Here is an 18,546-nt window from a genome sequence, read left to right on the forward strand (position 1 = left end):
GAGACCTCAACATCCTCATGAGGGGAGGCAGAGGGGTGGGACTGATCTCTTCCCTCTCATGACCAGTGGCAGGACCCAAGGGAACAGCATGAAGCTGAGTCAGGAGGTTTAGGCTGGATATCAGAAAAATTCTGGTTCTTCACCCAGAGGGTAGAGAACATTGAAACAGATTCCTCAGGGAAGTGGTCACAGCACCAAGCCTTACAGAGGTCAAGAATTGTTTGGACAATGCTCTCAGGCACTCGGTGTGATTCTTGGGGTGTCCTGGGCAGGGCCAGTAGTAGGACTTGATGATGCGGATGATTTCTACTCAGCATAGTCTATGTTTCTATGACAGCAGCTGAACATGAACCACCACTTCAGGCGCTCCTTCTCACTGGAGAGACACTGTCCCTACTGGGCTGTGACTGTGGGCTTTGCTCAGGAGATTAAGTGTAAGAATTGTTCTTTAAAGGTGTTTCACCTTTAGTATGTTCACAGCAGGAATTGAAATATTTATGTACAGGAAAGGAGACGTGAATATGAGTTCTCATGGATACAAATAAAGTGCCTTCTGCATAAAAGGGCTTTCAGAACAAGAGATTGTTTTTTCCAAGCTTCCTTCTGATAAGAAAGGTGCATAATCTCAAAAAGAAAGAGGCTACTAATAAGAGCCAGAAGGACATAGTTCATTGGTTTGCTTTATAACTACTGTGAAGTGACAGCATCTACCTTCTGAATGTGAGTTTAAAAGGCTGGTGACTCTGTCTCCCCACTTCCTTTAAAAGCGTGCCTTCAAAATCTTAAAGAGGAAATCCTTGTATCATGCTATACTGTTCAAGGCTTGACACTGTAAATTGTAAGGGAACTAGTAACTTATTCTTGATCTCTAATTGAGTGCTCTTCCTCTATTATTAAAATAATTCTTAGTTATTATCTTTTAGTTAAAACTCTTAGTTTAGATGTCTTAAGCTGATTTGATTGTCATACAAACTGCTTATCAATAGCTGGTCTTTGCCTATGCTCTCTGTTGCTGGTATTTGCCTAAGAAAGAGATATTAATTTGCTTATGATTAAAGGTTTACTCTGCTATGTTTTAGCTAACAGGTTCTTAATAACTGTAATATAAGCTCTCTCCCCAGCAAATCAGGAAAAAAAAAAAAACCACCAACAAAAAACCCACAAAATTAGTTTGTCTTGTAGGGTCTTAAAAACACTCAATGCATATTAAACTGCATCATGCCTTCTTTAAAAATAAAGAGGTTGTGAATATCTCTCCCATTGGAGATATTCAAGAACTGTCTGGATGCAATCCTGTGCTATGTGCTCTGGGATGGCCCTGCTTGAGCAGGGAGGTTGGGCCAGATGACCCACTGTGCTCCCTTCCAATCTGACACATTCTGTGATTCTGTAAAAAGGTCTCTGAATGCAACAAGCAGGAAAGTAGAACACTGTAGGTTCTAATAGAAAACAAGAGGTTTTTAAACCTCAGAGTTTCAAGCTGTCTCGAGCTCTTCAACATAAAAAAATACCTTTATGGAAGGGTGTAACTTCCTGCTAAAGTATTTCTCTTTTGGAGGTATAAAGCTTTAATGGTGCTTTGTTTAGGCTATGTAGCTGAAGCCATAAATAACCTTAAAACTCTTAAAAACAGTGAAATTCATACACAGAAGAGCAGGCCTTTCCCTTAACTACCTTACAGAACAGCTTTGACAAAATGGCTGTGACTGAGAAGGACAAAGCCTGACAGCACAAGCAGATGACCATAACAATACACTTACTGCAAGGTAGGAGGAATAAGCGACATGATATTCCATGTCATTTTTGTGCCCAGATCACAGCGGAGCTGTGTACAAATGTTCTAATGAAATCCGGCTTCTTTCCTTGGGAACACCTAAATGGATTCAGGAACTCCCTGGCAGAAGAGCAGCATTGAGCATACAGTAATTGGATTTATCCCCATAGCTTTAGATCTGTGCATTTTAGATCCTTTGCAGATTCCAGGCTCCTTCAAATAGATCCATAAAAGGATAACCAAGAAAAACAACCTCAGGTGTGTAAACTTGTAAGGAATGCCTTAACACCTCTGGAATATACCTACAAGTGGTAATTGGAGGAAAAAAAAAAAAGGAAAACCACTAGATATCTAAAAGGACTTGCCAGATCCCAACACAAACACTTAGCTTAAAAAAAAATCGTATTTTACATTTGTCCTCTCTAAGGAGGCACCCACACAGTGAAAGAGGATGTACTATGTGTCAATCCACTTGGAAATGTCCCAGTGTGGACTAACCCACTTCAGCTTTATTGCCACATCAAGAGGTCAGTGTGTTAGCTTGCATTAAAATCATTATTTCATTGTCTGCTGCAGGATTCAATTGCACATTAGCTTCTGGGGTTTTGGTTTGGTTTGGTTGGTTGTTCTGTGGGATTTTTTTACTGATGAAAATTTATGGGAAAAGTTGCTGGCAGGATGAGGAATGCTCATGGGACCTGGTGCATATTCCACTACTGAATCAAAACCACAACAATGTGGCAGGTGACCTGCAGCAGCTCACATCAAAAGGTCTAGAAAAATGAGCAGCATAATCATTAGAGTCTTTGTGCTAAGACCTATTCGTGGCCAACCTGACCCATTCAATTTTTAGCTACCATTCCCTTTACAGTATTCTCCTTTCACAACGTGTCATGGAATTTATTCCTGATGTACCAAACCCACTTTGCTGTGTGGAGCCTGATTGCAAACAAACCCTAATCAGGCATCTCTGAAGGGTAGAGGTTTTGTTAGGGAAAAATTATAATTTGTCTCTCTTCTCTTGCTAGCTGAAGTTTCAGTTGTTTTTAACAATTTATCTATGATAGAATTTCAACTTCAGCGAGTCAGCTAAAGGCAGGAGGTCAGTTAGGCCAAGTTTGCCCAAATTCAGGGCACCACCTTTTCTCTGTAGTCAGTGGAGTAGGAGATGAGATTCCAGACAGCAGGATGCATCTTGCTGGTGGATTTCAGTGGGAGTCAGCTAAAAGGTAAACCTGCATGTCTACTACAGGCATCCTGAACTATGACATGGATTAGATTTCTTGCAATGAGGTGATGCAATATATTCAGTTGACAAAAGATTGTTTAAATGACAGTGAGTTTGGGGCTTTTTTGCATTCCTTTTGAGTCACAACTAGCAGATTTTCTTCATGACAAGGTCTAGAACAGACATTTTGCAGAGCTGAGGTGGCTGGCTAGCTGCAATGTCCATCTTGCACATGTCACTGCTTTACTTGAAGTTTGCAGGAATTGTTGGTCCTACTTCATCAGGTGCTGTAAGGACACACAGCTGAGAGATGGCCCTTGGTGCCAAAAACTTGGGACCTGTTAAACTGCTGTCAGTGACCCTACTGTGACATCTCTGCCTTGGTGGGCTGCACTGTTTTTTCCCTTGCCCTTTAAAATGGCAAAGCTACCAGAGGATAAGCACCTGGTTATTGTGTTTATTATTATAATACATACTTGGAGGCAAAACCTATGCTTACTCTTCAATAATGTTACACCTGGGAAAAGAAAAATAAGAAGAAAAAAGAAGAAGAAGTGGATTTACTGGAAGGCGGACATGGCTTCTCTTTGCGCTGTTTTGCAGGATATATGCTCAGCATTGTGAGAAAGTACCAGTTGTTCCTTATCAGCAAAATGGCTGTGGGTGCCCTGCACTGGGTGTTTTAAAGAAAAGCATCTGCTTACAGTATTGCTAGGTATGTGTGCCATGGGGTTTGGTTGCTTTTGGGATAGCGTGGATTTTTTTGGGGGGTTGTTTTGGAATATGAATTAAGAAAACTCATCTGCTGGAGAAGGGGATTGCAGGGTGGGTGCTCCTGCAGTGGGCCCTGCTGCCCTTGGACACCGTGGGACCCTGAGGTGGGTCTGGCTAGAAGGTGTGGAAATCTGCACTGCAGGGAAGAGGGCTTTTCCATGTGATGCCTTGGAGGCTGTGCTGGGGGGAGGCCTGTCTTCAGCTGGCACAGAATCACTGAAATAAATAGGTTGGAAAAGACCTCTGGGATCATCGAGTCCAACCTCCAAACACCACCATGTCAACTAGACCGCGGCACTAAGCGCCATATCCAGTCTTTCCTTAAAGACCTGCAGGGATGGTGACTCCACCACTTCCCAGGACAGTCCATTCCAATGTCTAATCACCTTTTCTGTGAAGAAATTCTCTGTAATATCCAACCCCAACTTCTCCTGGCGCAGTTTAAGACTCTGTCTCTTGTCCTGTCCCTTGTTCCCCGGGAGAAGGGGATGACCCCTACCTGGTTATAACCTCCTTTCGGGCGGTTGTAGAGAGCCATGAGGCCATTCCTGAGCCTCCTCTCCACCCGGCGGCAGCCCCGTGCATGGTGCGGGGTGTCGGTGCGGTACCGCCGGCAGACCGGTGCCGTGAGGGCTGACAGCCGCGGCGGGCGGGGCGGGGCCGTGTTTACATCCCGGGCCGCCGCACGCTGCCGCCGCTCCGCGCGCTCCCATTGGCGGCTCCGCCGGCGGCCCCGCCCCGGGGCGGGCGGGCTGAGCCCCGCTGAGCGCGCGGGGCCGCCGGCGGAGCCGCCGCAGTCTCGGCGGGGCCCGATGGAGCGGACCGGAGTGGGGTGATGGTGCCGGGGGTGCTCCCCGCCAGCGGGGCAGGGCGGCGGAGAGGCGCCGGAGCAGCGGGCGGCGGCAGCAGCAGCGATAGCAGCAGCGATGGCAGCAGCGATGGCAGCGCTCCTCCCGGCGCTGCCTGCCGCTCTGCCGGCGGAGCCGGAGCAGCCGGGCCCGGGCGCGGGGTGTTCCGGGGGGCGCGGGGGTCGGTGCGGCCCCGCCGCACAAGGGCGGCGCTGGGGCGAGCGGGGCGCGGGCGGCGGACGGGCGGGGGAGCCGCCTGCCGCCCTCGCACATGCGCAGCGCGGGCCCGGCCGCGCTATATAGCGGGTTGGCGCCGGCGCCAGCTGAGCAGCGCGGCCCGGGCGGCAGCGGCGGAGGTGCGCGGGGGTCCCGCCGGTGAGCACGGGGGCTGACTGGGTGATGATGATACTAATAATAACAGCAACACTGATGATGATGTTAATGATGGCATCAGTGATGGTGCTAGCGATGATAATGGGATCGGTGGCCGTGTTGAGGATGGCGGTAATGATAGTAGTAGGGGTGGTGGTGGTACCGGCAGACACGGTCCCGGTGCCGGTGGTGGGGGAGGTGTGAAGGGGGCACTGGCAGCGGTGAAGGCGGGAGCGGTGGCCGGGAGCGGTTACCAAGAGTCGTGACCGGGAGCGGTGAGGCGGGCTGCCCGCCCGCCCGGGCAGCGTTTTGGAGGGAGAGTGGCTGAGGGGAGCCTGGGGGGAGATGTCCCCGGGGCGGCCCCATCCGTAGGGAGAGAAGAGTAGCGATGGCCCGGACGGGCATCCCCAGAGGGAGCAGTGCGGTGGGCCGGGGTGTCGGCAGGATCCCGCCATCGGCTGCCCCCCGCCCCACCGCGGAGAGCCCCGCGGGAGGCGGGCTGCCCGGTTTTGGAGGGAGCCCGGCGCGCTGGGGGCGGGGATGCCGGCCGAGCAGCTTGGCGGGCTGACCCCAGCCGCCCGCCTGCGCCGCACCCCGGCGGCACCCGGCTCCCCGCCCTGGCCCTTGGAGCGGGGTGCCTGTGCGGACATCCCCTCATAGCACCGGTCCCTGCACTGGGGGGTCCCGCTGAGGGGTGTCCCGGCGGGGGGTGGGTGTCCCCGCGTGTGAGGCGCCGTCCCGGCAGCCCCTTCCTTCCCCCTCAGGTTTTGGAGGGAGCCGCGCTCTCGGCCAGGCGGGAGCGCGGAGGGGGGGGGGGCGGGGCGGCGGTCCTGCCCCTCCCGCGTCCCCTCAGCACCCTCGGGAGCGGGTGGGTGTCGGATCGGCCCTTCGGGAGGCGAAGGCAGGCGCTGACGGTGCCCCCAGCCCAGCCTGACCCCGGCACAGGCCGCCGCCGCCTCCCCGCTCGCTGGAAATTGGCGCGGAACCGGCGCGGCGGGAGCGCGGGCGGCGGCGCCCGGCCCATCGCGGCCCCGCCATCCTGGCAGGTGTGGGGGCATCGCCCCTGAGGGAGCGGCAGCGTCAAAACCCATGTCTGTGTGGGTGCCTGGAATGGAAGGTGTGGGGGGACTAGAGGGGTCACAGCCCCAGGGACTCCCCACATCCTCTTGTGTGGGAAATGTCCCTTTACAACTTCCCTGCCCCCACCCCCAGGCAGCCTGAGCTAAACTGGCATACCTGGGCACCCTGCAGCAGGACATGGAGCTGCTGCATGTGCTTATATACCACAGTCATGCTCTGCTTGGGCATTCCTCAGGCCTGTGGAATACTTGTGCCCTTCCGTTTGAGCTGTGTGAACCATGCTGCTCTTTGTGATGAGTTCATGACACAAAGTGGGGAACTTGGCTCTAATTTTGTGAGGACGCACTAACGGAGCTTATCCTATTACTTTGATCCAGGTAGAGATCTTAGAGCCCAGAGAAGATGTCAAGGCGCAGGTAAGCTGTTAGCATTGTACTAAAAGTATCTGTGCTAATCTAACAACTGCTGCTCTCCTAACATCTAATGTCTTTTTACTCTTTGCTCTTTACAGTAGCCGTTTGCAAGCCAAACAGCAGCAGCCACTGTCCTGTCCAGAAGAGGCTCCGCAAGACCTGCAAGCACTAGATTATCTCCAGACCAGAAAAAGGAGAACAGCAGAGGTAAGCAATTTGAGCTACTTGGAAAGTTGGGTGATACTGAAAGCTCTCCAGTGCATTTGGATGGGACAGTCTTTACCTTGCCAAGTTACAAAGTGGGGCAGGGGTAGCAAGAGTTTTTCTGAGCTGTAGGAGGGTGTACTGGTCGCTGTCAGTGTATTGATGTGTGTCTCTCTTTTCAGCAGGAGTTTAAGAAAAGAGAAGATGGAAAAATTGCAAAAAAACATCAATACGAAATTAAGGTAATTCAGTTGGGGATACCATTTCAAACTAGGTGAGGGAGTCTGTCTGGTTTGTGTTGGTGGGTGTGAAATCATGCATTCCACGCCAGAAAGTATTGAATAGGGGAAGTTTGTATTTTTAGGTACTAGAAACTATGGGAGCTTAGCTCCTTTTTATCTGTTTTACACATGACTTGGTTGCAGATAAAAGATCCTTCAATGTAAAAGCCACTGCAGAGTAAGATTAGGTGAAAAAAAGAGAATGACCCCTGATATTTCAGAACAATTCCATATACAGAGCAGGTAAGGCCTAGAGGCAAGTCTAAACAAGATCACTGCCCTTGTTTTAACTTTAGGTGTGGTTTCATGGCCACTTAGTTAAGATTCATAACCATCTTTAGTTTCATTTAACAGTTCTTTTGATTATTTAAGTCAATTTAGGAATGTGTTTTCACTAACACAGTAAGCTCTTAAAACTGACAGGTCTTAAGGTTTTCTATTGTAAAGCAGACTAGTAAAATATTATAACTTTCTCTTGCAAACAATATTGTTTGTAATCATTCTGTTTGTAAAGTAAATGAGACTAACAGCTATGGTGAAGCAAAACTCTTCTGATTGTGAAGTTGTCTTTGTAAATCTTGAGTAGGAAAAAATGCTGCATAAGTAAATCAGCTGTACCTGGGGCAAAATTTAAGTGTTAAGTGTTTCAACTTTGCTGAAAGGGAGAAATCCTTTTTCCCTGCCTTTTCTTCCTTGCTAGCTGGCCATGCACTCCATCCCCAGCTTTGCTCCATTCCTTGAACAAAGCAGTAGGCAGGTTGATCTTGCTAATTGGGCATTATAGAAAATAAGTTTTAAAGTTCTGCCAGGTTAGTGAATTAAATCAACCCAGCAGAGGGTCTGGCAAGCATTGGAGTGGAACTTGGGCAGTGAGGATCTCAGGAGATGAGGAGGAGTAGGACCTCCCCTTTGTCTTGGTTGTGTGCATTTAGGTCAGTTCTGCTGCAGTATGTACCTTCACTCTTGGGTTACTTCAGTCTGGCTATAAATAGGTTTGGATATACTGAGGAATCCTCTGTAGCTCATCTTGCAAGTCAGCTGTATAGGAAAAGCTTCTGTGTTCAGGGGCAGGTGTTGCCATTTTTTGTGGATGGGATTCCCTCTCAGCTCCACAGGGAATAATTGAAGTTCTTTGACACCATTTTGAGGGCTGTCAGCCATTACAGCATTGCATGTGCTCCAGGGATTTGATAACTCCTTACTCATATTGGTTACGTACAACTAAATAAGAATTAGTGAAACAAGTTACAGTTAACTAAAGTGAATTAACTAAAGTTATCTGGAAATCCTTCTCTAAGGCTTTCTGTGGGAATACCTTTGCAGTCTTCTCATTTTGAGTCATTGCATCCCATATTTGGCATTGGCAAGCTGAGAGAGAGTTCCCAGCTGCTGCTTGCTCAGTGGGTATCTAGCTCTGGAGCTGAGATGGGTGGCTCCTCTCTGGAGCACTAAAGTGGAAGATAACAAGTTGCTGAATTTCCACTGAGAGACAGTAAAACCTCCACCCCCTCCTTTCTTTTCCCTCTGAACAGATAAGTAGATTGGACTAGCAACCTAATGTCCTGTGTTTTAGTAGCAGTTAATATCTTTGCCTTTTGTACTGTAACTGAGCTTTTCAAGCAATGAATAGGCTACTGGTGGGTTCATAAACTAAAGATGGCCGTCTTTCTTAAAGCTGAGTTCCCAAATGCATCCAATTTATTTATATATGTTCCATCTTGACTATGGAAGGTTTAGTTGGCATTTAATTTTCTTCTTTCTTCAAGAAAATTAAGAAATTTTCTTAATTTCTTAATTCTTAATTTAATTTCACCACAGCATCCTAAAAAACTCACTTCATCTCAAACCAGGACACTGTACTTGAACCAATGCTGAGATCTAGAAAGACTAATTACATATATTGTTGCTGTTACACTAATCCCCCTCCTTGCCTTTCTTGCTCTTATAGTAAACTCAGCATTTAAAAGATACCTTGTTTATTTTGCAGAGTTGTTGGCCCCCCACGATAACAGGAGGCATCTCACCTTGTATAATTATTGAAACACCTCACAAAGAATCAGTAACCACTGACTTCTCGAGATTCAAAAAATACAGATTCAGGAACCTCTTCATAAATCCCTCACCTTTGCCAGAACTCAAGTAAGTTTAACAGATGCAGTAATTGTTAATGTCTGAACTATTCTAATAAAATCTGTTGTATGTGCTTATATAATACATACATCTACTTGTCTCCTCATCTCACAAAAGATTTGATGTACAAGCAAAAGATAGGAATTCTTGGGTTTGGTTGTTTGTATATTTTTTCCCCTGATTTTATGAACACACCAGACATGTAGTTTTCACATTTCAGAGCTGTCCTTTTATAACTTAACACTGGACACTAAGGGTTAAGAGGCACATAATAGTTAAATTAAACTTCTTTCAGTGCTATTGGAACTGTGGCCAAAAAATATTTAACAAAGTTTTCTTAAAGAACTTAAAACGTTCAAATAAACTTGTGGCAATATCAGTGTGCAGGTAGCTTGCTAATGCAATGCAATGTGCTTGGTGCAGTCACAGTTCTAGACAGTTGCCCTTCTGCAGAGAGATAGCTTAGCTTAGATTAGGCTGTATTAGGTAACTACCCAGTTGCTCTTTGTATCAGCCTGGGGTTTAATGAAAGAGGTGATAAATTTACTGCAATGTGTTAAGAAAAACTTCTGCCAAGGTAAATGAGAAGAGAAACAGAACAGGTAGCATTACTTTCGGTGAACCTTTCTATAGATAAATCTTTGTGGTTTTTTTGTGCTGGCCCAAACTGGATCAGAACTTCCAAGATGCTGCCAGGTGATGATTTACCTCAAAGACCTGTTCACATACAGAGTTCCATGCAAGGTGCTTAGTCCTGTTGTTGACAGGCATCTGGTAAAGCTGAACTCCATAATTTCTGATTAGCTGAATGAGAGGATAATTTACTTTTGCCTTCTTCATCCTTCCCTAACTCCTGTAAGAAGATCATAATTCATTTCTCAGTGCCTGTCTGCTTAAATGGAGAGAGTTGTGTATTAAACAAACAAATATCTCCCCAGCTTCTAACTTATGAGGGGCAACAGAGTGAAACTGACTTGGGTTAAAATTTGTAGGCAATACCACTGATCAGCTCTGTCTTTCTGCTTCTGCTTGGGGAAAGGTAGTTACATAACTCCAAAAATTTCAGTAGGAAATCATAACTTCATTGGTTAACATGCATTTCCTCTTAGATGCACTTCTCATCCTACAGGTACTAAGAAAAAGCCCATATGGATTGATAGTAACAATTACAAATAAAGCCATATTGATGATATAGGCATCAACTTCCTAAACAGACTGGAGCACTAATAAATTATAAGTTAGCAATAAAGAAGAACACAATTTTCCTCTAAATAGCTTGCTTCTGAGCCTTGAAATAAGCTAGGAAATAAAGGGATGGATGAGTGACTTTTAAACACTATCTCTAGTTTTTCTCAAGCTAAGCTGGACAACTTATGTATGCTTTATGTTTCCTGAGAAGGAGTATATTGTTCTTTTTTAGGGGAGGGTTTGGTTTTATCTTGCTCTCTGAACAGTCACCAAACTAGGCAAAATAGGGAGCTCTAGTTGCACATGCAGCTTTGAGAGGCACATGTTCAGTTTTACTGCCTGTTCTGTAGAACAGGACTTGTTGGTCATCTTGCCAAGCTGCTGTTGTGGTGATGTAAGATGTTCCAAATGTTCCTGCAGTTTTCCAATTACCATAAGGATCTTATAGTAGGGAATTTTTCTTTTTGTTTTTGAATATCTGTAAATGATAAATAATGTGTTGGTTTTTGGGTTTTTTTTTGTGAATTCTGTATATACTTAATAATGCTTTGTGTTACTTTATTCCATAGCTGGGGAAATTCCAAAGATGTCTGGCTCAACATCCTGACAAAGGAAAACAGATATGCTCACTGCAAACACTTCACATCACTACATTCTAGTTTGCAACCTCACATGAGATCGATACTGCTGGACTGGCTCTTAGAGGTGTGTATCTTCAGTTACTTTGTCATGTGTTATACCTGTGAAGTAGGCAGGTAAAAGCACAGCTTTTACGTAAAGATCTCATAGTAACATGTAAAGTTATAAAGAAGGGCAAATTTTTTTTGCAACAGAACAACTGACTGCTTTTGATCCTCTTGGTGATGTACATCCAGGCCTTCCCAGGCAGGAGGTGCACTGAACTTCCCCCCAGGAAGCAGCAGTGCTTGACCTTTGCTCATGGCACCCTACATCCTGCAAGGGAGAGAAATGTGGTTTTGAGACACTTGTATCAAAATTATGGATCTCTAACTTACAGGGTAGACTTTATCTAAGCCATGAGAAAACTGCATTTGTTGTGGATTTATGACCCTGACCATGTCAAGAGCACTTGAGTGTCAGTCCATGATGCTATTTTCTGATTTCATAGCAAATTTTCAATTTTATCATAGGAAGAGAGCAGAATATGTCAATAGCTGACAGGGAAAGGTTCTTGATACAGACAGCTTCTTATGTGAAAAGGCTACAAATAAGTCATATTAGCAAGGAATTTCAAGAAAAATTAAAGTTGGCTTTTTTTAATACACTCGGAATAAAAAAACTACTCCAATTGTGTGCTTCAGTAGTTCCTCTAATGTGGAATTTACATGTCACCATTAAATTAGTGTGTTGCCTTTTTTTTTTTTAAATTTTGAATTAGGAAATCATCCAGCTTCCAAACAAAAATATCAACAAGGGCATTGCTTTTGTCCAGCTCGGTGGTTCTATATGCCACAGTGGATTTAAATTCCAGCAACTTTGAGACCTCTTCAGTAGTTCCTAACAGACTTCTCTAACATTATGACTGACACTGCTTAACATCACCAAGTGTTATTATGTTGGGAAATACGCTTCTATAGAAACTCTGCCATTTACTTATGGGCAGGCCTGGTTTGTACAGTTTTAGTTCTGAATCTTCTTTGGAGCAGTCGTTAATAGTATCAGGGTAACACATCAATTATCAGGCAAATATATCAGGTTTAAAAGAGTGGGGCTGTGCTATTTCTGCCAATCAGTTGCATTTTTGGTGGTCAGGAAGGGCTTTAATTTGCAAGTGAGCTTCCAGCCTTATCTTGGGAAATATCTTTTAGTAGCGGGGTTTTATTCTGACTTTGTTTCCAAGTAAAATAATTAAGTGGCTGGGATCTATTTCTTGGATGTTCTTTTCTGTTCTTGTTCTTTACTGCATGTAGATTATAAGTAATTAATGGATATCTAACTGCTTTCTAGTTGTGAAAGGAGTATGGAGGTGCAGACGATATGTGGTAGCCCCTCCTAATTCAATTAGAGATTAAGTGAAAAAGTAGGGCTCTCCCTGAGATCTCCAGATCTGGGCACTCTCCTTTCTTGTTTTTGTTGAACTGGCATTTGAAACACTTTGATGCAATGCGAGTATTAAAAGTTCTCCCTGCCAGGGAAACCAGCAATGGGATGGAGCAGATGGCAGCTCCTGCAGTTTTGTTCCTGCTTAGTGAGGCTGTTGGTGTGCCTGAGGGGCTGCAGGCTGTGTTCCTGGCCTGCCAGCACAGCCCACTCCAGCAGGAGCTTCTAGGCTTCTTTGCTGTAGAGCCCAAGATTTTGATTTTTTTAGTGGCTCTGCCCTGGGACAGACCTGCCGGGAATTCAGTGAGGATTTGACTTCAGTTTAGGGCTTGAGAGTATTCTTAATCAAGGTAATTAGTGTGTGTATGTGTAGGTGTTTCTGTTTTGTTGGGGTTTTTTCCTCAACAGGCTTTCTTCTTTCAGTGGAAAAATGGTTGCTATTTCATTTGGAAAAAGCATTTCTTGAAAGTCTGTTAGTACATCATAGGCAATTCACATTGAGGTGGGAGCATGGGAAATACCTTTTCCAATCCCATACTAACCACTGCATCATACCATACCTTGGTATGTGAAGCTTTGTGCATGCAAAAGACGAACCTGCATTTTGCTGTTAAAGCTTGAATACTCCAGTGTGTGTACGCAGAGTTTCATAACAGAAAACTTTTGGGTTTTTTCCTCTGTTGTAGGTGTGCGAGGTGTATGCACTCCACCGGGAAACCTTCTACCTAGCTCAAGACTTCTTTGATAGATTCATGTTGACACAAAAGAACATTAACAAGAGCATGCTTCAGCTCATAGGAATTACCTCATTATTTATTGCCTCCAAACTTGAGGTAAGAAGCTGTGTTACATGGAGGAGGATATTGAATGTGGAGTAACTAAAAAGACAGTTATAACAATTATTTCATGTCTGGATCTTTTGAACTTGGGGGTGTATGTACAACACTGAAGGTCAGAAGCGGAAATTTTTTCCTCTTCCTTCAGTTGTGCATTTTCCTCTTCCTTCAGTCTCTTTGAGAGTAGTTTTTGTCCTCCCTTTCTCCAGCAGCAGGGAAGGAGACCACATAAACTTAAAAGGCATGCAAATGTGCTAGAAGTAGTTTTGTTTTGTCTTGTCTTTTTCCAAATATACAGTAGTTGGCAGACAATCTCGGGAATGGGTGTGGGGCTTGAACAAAACCAGGCCTAAGTCTCAAACTGCCTGTACATCAGGCTGATACCCTTACAATATCCTCCATTTAGTGGAGTGTGAGTCCTGAGTGCAACAATGGTGATACCTTGCATTGTGTGCTGCATCCATGGGCCAAGAGCAGATACTTTTGGATAATGCATAGTGGGCTAGACCAACAGGAAAACTTGGGTTTAAGTTGTTATCTTGGAACGCCCAGATCTCAGTGTGGTTCCCAAAGCAAGGTTGTACACTGTGAGCAGTCTTTCCTGTCATAAGGAATTGCATAGGGCCAGGGTGGCCACAGAGCCAGCTGGTAGGGAAGCAGTTTTGCTGGCAAGCTCTCTTGTACTTACACACCAAACTATGCTTGGCCCCAGCTGGCATGACTGGCTTAGCAAATTTCCTTGACCATCTCTGCACCATGGATTTTGACAGTTGCAGTGGCTGCTTGTGGAATTTTCTCTCATTTTTTGTAGCTTTTCTCTTTGTATTTTTATTTTGTTTAATTTAGGCAATTACATCAGCTCTGACAGTGCAGGTAACCTGTACCAGCAGCCATCTGTAGGAGAATTGGGATGATGTATGTTTTTACAGCATTGGAATGGCTGAGTAAAAAGATCTATAAATGAAAGGGTGTTCTAATTGCTTGGTCAGCATTTATTTCCCCAGAAGCTCAAAGGCTTGCAATAAGTCCATTGCATTGTACAACAGATACTAAAACCCAAGTAGGTTATGTGTTATCTCTTTATCCTGTAAGTTTCATGTCAGTTCATATAATGAAAAAACCACTGTTGTAGCATAAGAAATGTTAACATGTCAATATGGACAGAAAATGATTTCCCAGTATCTTCTCAACCTTTCTTAGAACTGTAAGATACTCATCTTCATTTTCCTTCCTTTAAAGGAAATCTACGCTCCTAAAATACAGGAATTTGCTTACGTCACGGATGGTGCTTGCAGTGAAGAAGATATTGTAAGAATGGAACTTATTATGTTAAAGGTAATAATTTGCTGTGTTTGTAAGTGCTGGGTGAAAGACTGTCCAGCTGAGCCTTGTGTTTTATTGTCACTTATTTGCTTAGGAAGAGGAACCTGTCCTGTTTCTGCACAAGAGTGGAACCTTTGTGTGTGTCTGGACCTCTGACACCCTAGCTGGGATGCAATCCCTGACTGGTAGAAAAGGGCAGGTTTCTCATGCTTGTGTGAATGTAAAAGCTCTCAATAGTGCAGCCAGCCACAGGCAGGCTGGAAGGCTGTCACTGTAATGTACTGCACTTGCCAACATACCCTGCTGTCCAGGAACAGGGGCATCTGGGGAGACAGGCAAAAACTTCACACTGCCAGTGCTCCTCATGTTGGAAAGGATCTGTCTTAATCAGCACAAGACTCTATACGAGCTGCAGGTTCACACAGCTAGCCCAAAAGCTTGAGGAAATAATATTAATTTCCCAGCTTCTGAATGGAGAAGATATCTGAAATCCAACTACATAGGTGAAAGGATACAGATTTTTGCTGGTCCTAATACAGCCTTTTCAAAAAGCAGTGAGGATGCAACCTAAAAAGAATACTTGTACTTAAAATTGTAAATACTTTTTAGCGTCTTTTAAGGATATGTGCAATAATCTCAGGAGAGGTATAGGAAGAAATCAGAGCACAAAACTATCCTTGAGTGGTTTAAGGCACTTAACTGTTTGTTAAATGTTTTCAGGCTTTAAAATGGGAACTCTGTCCAGTGACAATTGTCTCTTGGCTGAACCTCTATCTTCAAGTGGATGCTCTGAAGGATGTTCCAAAAGTACTGCTACCTCAGTATTCTCAGGAAAAATTCATTCAAATAGCCCAGGTAGGTAGTAAATGTTGGAAAATGGTTCTTGGGGCAGTGACAAGTGCCACTGAACATTATACCCTGAATGCCACTTCGTCCTAAGTGTTCCCTTGTTTCCCCCTCACCTGTTACTTTGTTAAGGAGTGTGCAAGTTTGACTCCACCAAAGAAACTCAGTTTTGAGGACAATTAGTCCAGTGTTTCTCATCTCCCTGCTTACACCTTCTTTAAGACCTTTCTGTGAGCTGGAAAAATAAAAAATCCGTTTTATTTCTTTAATCACTCCAGGATTCTGTAAACAGTAGCGACAGCTCTGAGAAGAGGGTGGATAATTTCGGACTCTAGGCTGTTTTTACCTGTGTTGCCCTAAACAGTGTTTCTGTGTAATTACCAAGAAGGCAGCCTGGGGAGTGTTTTGACTATTTTGGAAGAGCTGTGGTTCTCTTGGTATGGGCATGTGTTGTGCCCAGCCTCAGAGAGGCTTACTGCAGCTGGGTAGCTCAGTGGTATAAATACTGCATTAGGTAGTATTTAAATTCAAGACAATACCTTCCTGGAGCTCAGCCCTGTTCTGGGGCACAGGCTGTAGGACAACTGCTGTGTGCATAGCCCTCTCTGAGAAACGATCATGCTAAAGTATCAGCTTGTTAAAATTTGTTACTCTTCATGTCCTCAGCTTTTAGACCTGTGTATTCTGGATGTGAATTCTTTGGACTTCCAGTACAGAACACTAGCTGCTGCAGCGCTCTGCCACTATACATCAATCGAAATAGTTAAGAAAGCTTCAGGTAAGATGCCTCTACAAAGCTTGGCCTTGTTGGGCGGGGAATTCTGGAAGCTGTCACAGACCCAAATTTGCTTAAGGGGGTATTGGTTTTCCAAGCTGCAAAGACCAAAACCTACATGGACACTAATATTTGTTCTGTGTGCTTCTTTTCCTTCTAATTTCACTTCCTACCATTACTTCAGATGTTACGAGGACTCAGAAGAAGGAAACACCAGCAGTGCAGCTTTTGCTAAGGAACTGAAACATTTATTGTTCTTGCTTTTGGTCTAATATTTACTCTATGACTTCCAGGTGTTGGGGGGATCATTAGCTATAGATTTGGCCACTTTTTCTCCTGAAATGTAGTTTTCAAGTAGTCGTGCATGTCTGTCAGCAACACCCAGTGTGTTTTTATAGCATGACCCACAATCTTCTGTTCAAGCCACAAATCACTTCAGCCTCCCCTGGAAAGCAAGAATGACCCTTGTGACCTCCACCACCCTTTTACATAACAAGCGTTAGGAAATGCTGGCTGTTTCTGGGAGGATGTTTCTGAATTTTTATCTGCAGTATTATTTATTGTGTTTTTTAACTCATGGCCATATGGGAACACTGTGCAACTCCCTCGTGATTTCTAAATATATTCTGGTGTTTTCTACCCTTCAGGATTGGATTGGGACAGCATTTCAGAGTGTGTACAATGGATGGTTCCTTTCGTGAATGTGGCAAAAAAGGTCCCTGTGAAACTGAAGAACTTCAAGAAGGTTGCAGCAGAAGATCGACACAATATCCAGACCCACACAAATTATCTGGACATGCTGGTAAGTGGTTTGTGGATGTGCAGTTTGGGCAGCTGAGAGTTCATGACACATCCCTTGTTCTGAGGCAGCTTTGAGTGGCCAAAGCAACTCCCTGCTCACACCTGGCCTGGCTCACCTCAGTGAGTGAGTGCCCAACCACCAGTGATGCTATAAACAATATGTGCTTCACCCTAACAGTCCCAGCACACACTTGTACTGTAGAGCTGTTTGTAACTTTGGTATGCAATGTCACTTCGGTTTTCTCAGTATCCTGACTCTAGAGTGCTTGAATTGTGCGAGTGGTGTGAGGAAGCACTGCTGCCTCCTCCTCCCACAAAAAAGGAGACCTTGTGACAGGTATTAACTGCTGTCTTCTTTCCCCAATACGCAGGAAGAAGTTAACAGTGCAGTAGTGTCTACTGCTCCAGGGCAGTTATCACCTGTGTCAACAGGAGGAATAATAACCCCTCCCAAAAGCACAGAGAAGAAATGAAATACAGTCATGAACAGATTCAGAAACAGGACTTGGTGCTTCAGAACAAGACCACGCTAAAGGTGACTCATGCTCTTTACTGCTGTTAAAGATTTGAGCAGTAAAAGACACAGCAGATGGGAACTGAGACCAGCATCCTCCTACAGACTTGACAAAAAGAGCTCAGCTGAGCATTGCACCCTGCTACCACAAGAGCCTGGACCACTTTGGTCCATTCTGATATGACTTAATGGTGAGAACTGAATTCTTAACTTATGATATTCAAGAACATTTTTAAATAGGGCTGGGTGGCAAGATTGTCCACTCAGCTTACATGGCAGACTTGCTTTAATTTGGGCTAGATGAACAGGAGAATATTGACAGCTTGTACACATTACCTCTTCTTGACCCTTTTTCTTTTCTTGGGAAGGTCAGAGCTCACTCGTGTCAGTCAGTGGCCCCAGCTCAGGTGCAGTATTACAGAGGCCCGTGGGTAAGCAGTTCACATCTCTGAAACCACTATGTGCTTGCAGAACAGTGCAGCCAGCCTTGTATCAAATCCCAGCTCCACAGGAGGCTGATGTAGTTAAGGCCCTTTAGGCCTGCCATAAATTTCAGTTTTAGTGTATCACTGACCTCAGGTAAGAGTACCAGCTAAGAACCTGCTGCTGCAATAACCCTAACTGGAAGAAGTACAGTCCCCAGCTGCCCACTTGCAACAAGAAAGAGAAGCATGAGAACTGGAGAAGGTGTGGAACAAAGGGAGCTGCACGTACTCTACAACCACTCACGTCATAGGAACAGTATTTTAAACTGTGGAGCTGTATGTCAGCAGTGTTTATAAACAGCATTAACTACTGTGTTTGCCTTGGAATATTCACTACCTCTGAGTCACTTCTGTGATGAAGGGCAGTACTGGGAAAGAAGGGTATCATTCCTCTTCCCTCTTTCATGATGCTCCAATCTGTGCTGCACACCCAGGGACAAGTGTTCCATTACACTGAGCAGCCCAAGATGCTGCACTAGAGCATCAAGTGCCACCCCCATCCACATTACACTCACAACAACTTCGCAAACTTGAATTCATGTCTTCTCAAACAAGCCATTGTGGAACTAGCTGCAGTTGCTTCCAGCCTTCTGTACAGTTTGTAAAAATAAGG

General features: G+C 44.9%; 1 protein-coding gene across 2 annotated transcripts; it reads left to right on the forward strand.

Annotated features, from left to right (window-relative positions):
• Positions 1 to 6,391: 6,391 nt before the first annotated feature.
• On the forward strand, positions 6,392 to 18,510 carry CCNE2 (cyclin E2). Of its 2 annotated transcripts, none has more exons than XM_084211145.1 (11): positions 6,392 to 6,492; positions 6,588 to 6,696; positions 6,876 to 6,935; positions 8,962 to 9,113; positions 10,862 to 10,997; positions 13,040 to 13,186; positions 14,429 to 14,524; positions 15,233 to 15,367; positions 16,025 to 16,136; positions 16,781 to 16,935; positions 17,306 to 18,510. In XM_084211145.1, the coding sequence occupies exons 1-11, from the start codon at positions 6,479 to 6,481 to the stop codon at positions 17,405 to 17,407; spliced, it is 1,218 nt and encodes a 405-aa protein (XP_084067271.1). In that variant the 5' UTR covers positions 6,392 to 6,478; the 3' UTR covers positions 17,408 to 18,510. The 2 variants fall into 2 exon arrangements, with proteins under 2 accessions (XP_084067271.1, XP_084067272.1); XM_084211146.1 differs by having other exon boundaries at positions 6,879 to 6,935.
• Positions 18,511 to 18,546: the final 36 nt, after the last annotated feature.

The sequence above is a fragment of the Fringilla coelebs genome (genome assembly GCF_963513975.1).
Source record: "Fringilla coelebs genome assembly, chromosome: 1".
NCBI lineage: Eukaryota > Metazoa > Chordata > Aves > Passeriformes > Fringillidae > Fringilla > Fringilla coelebs.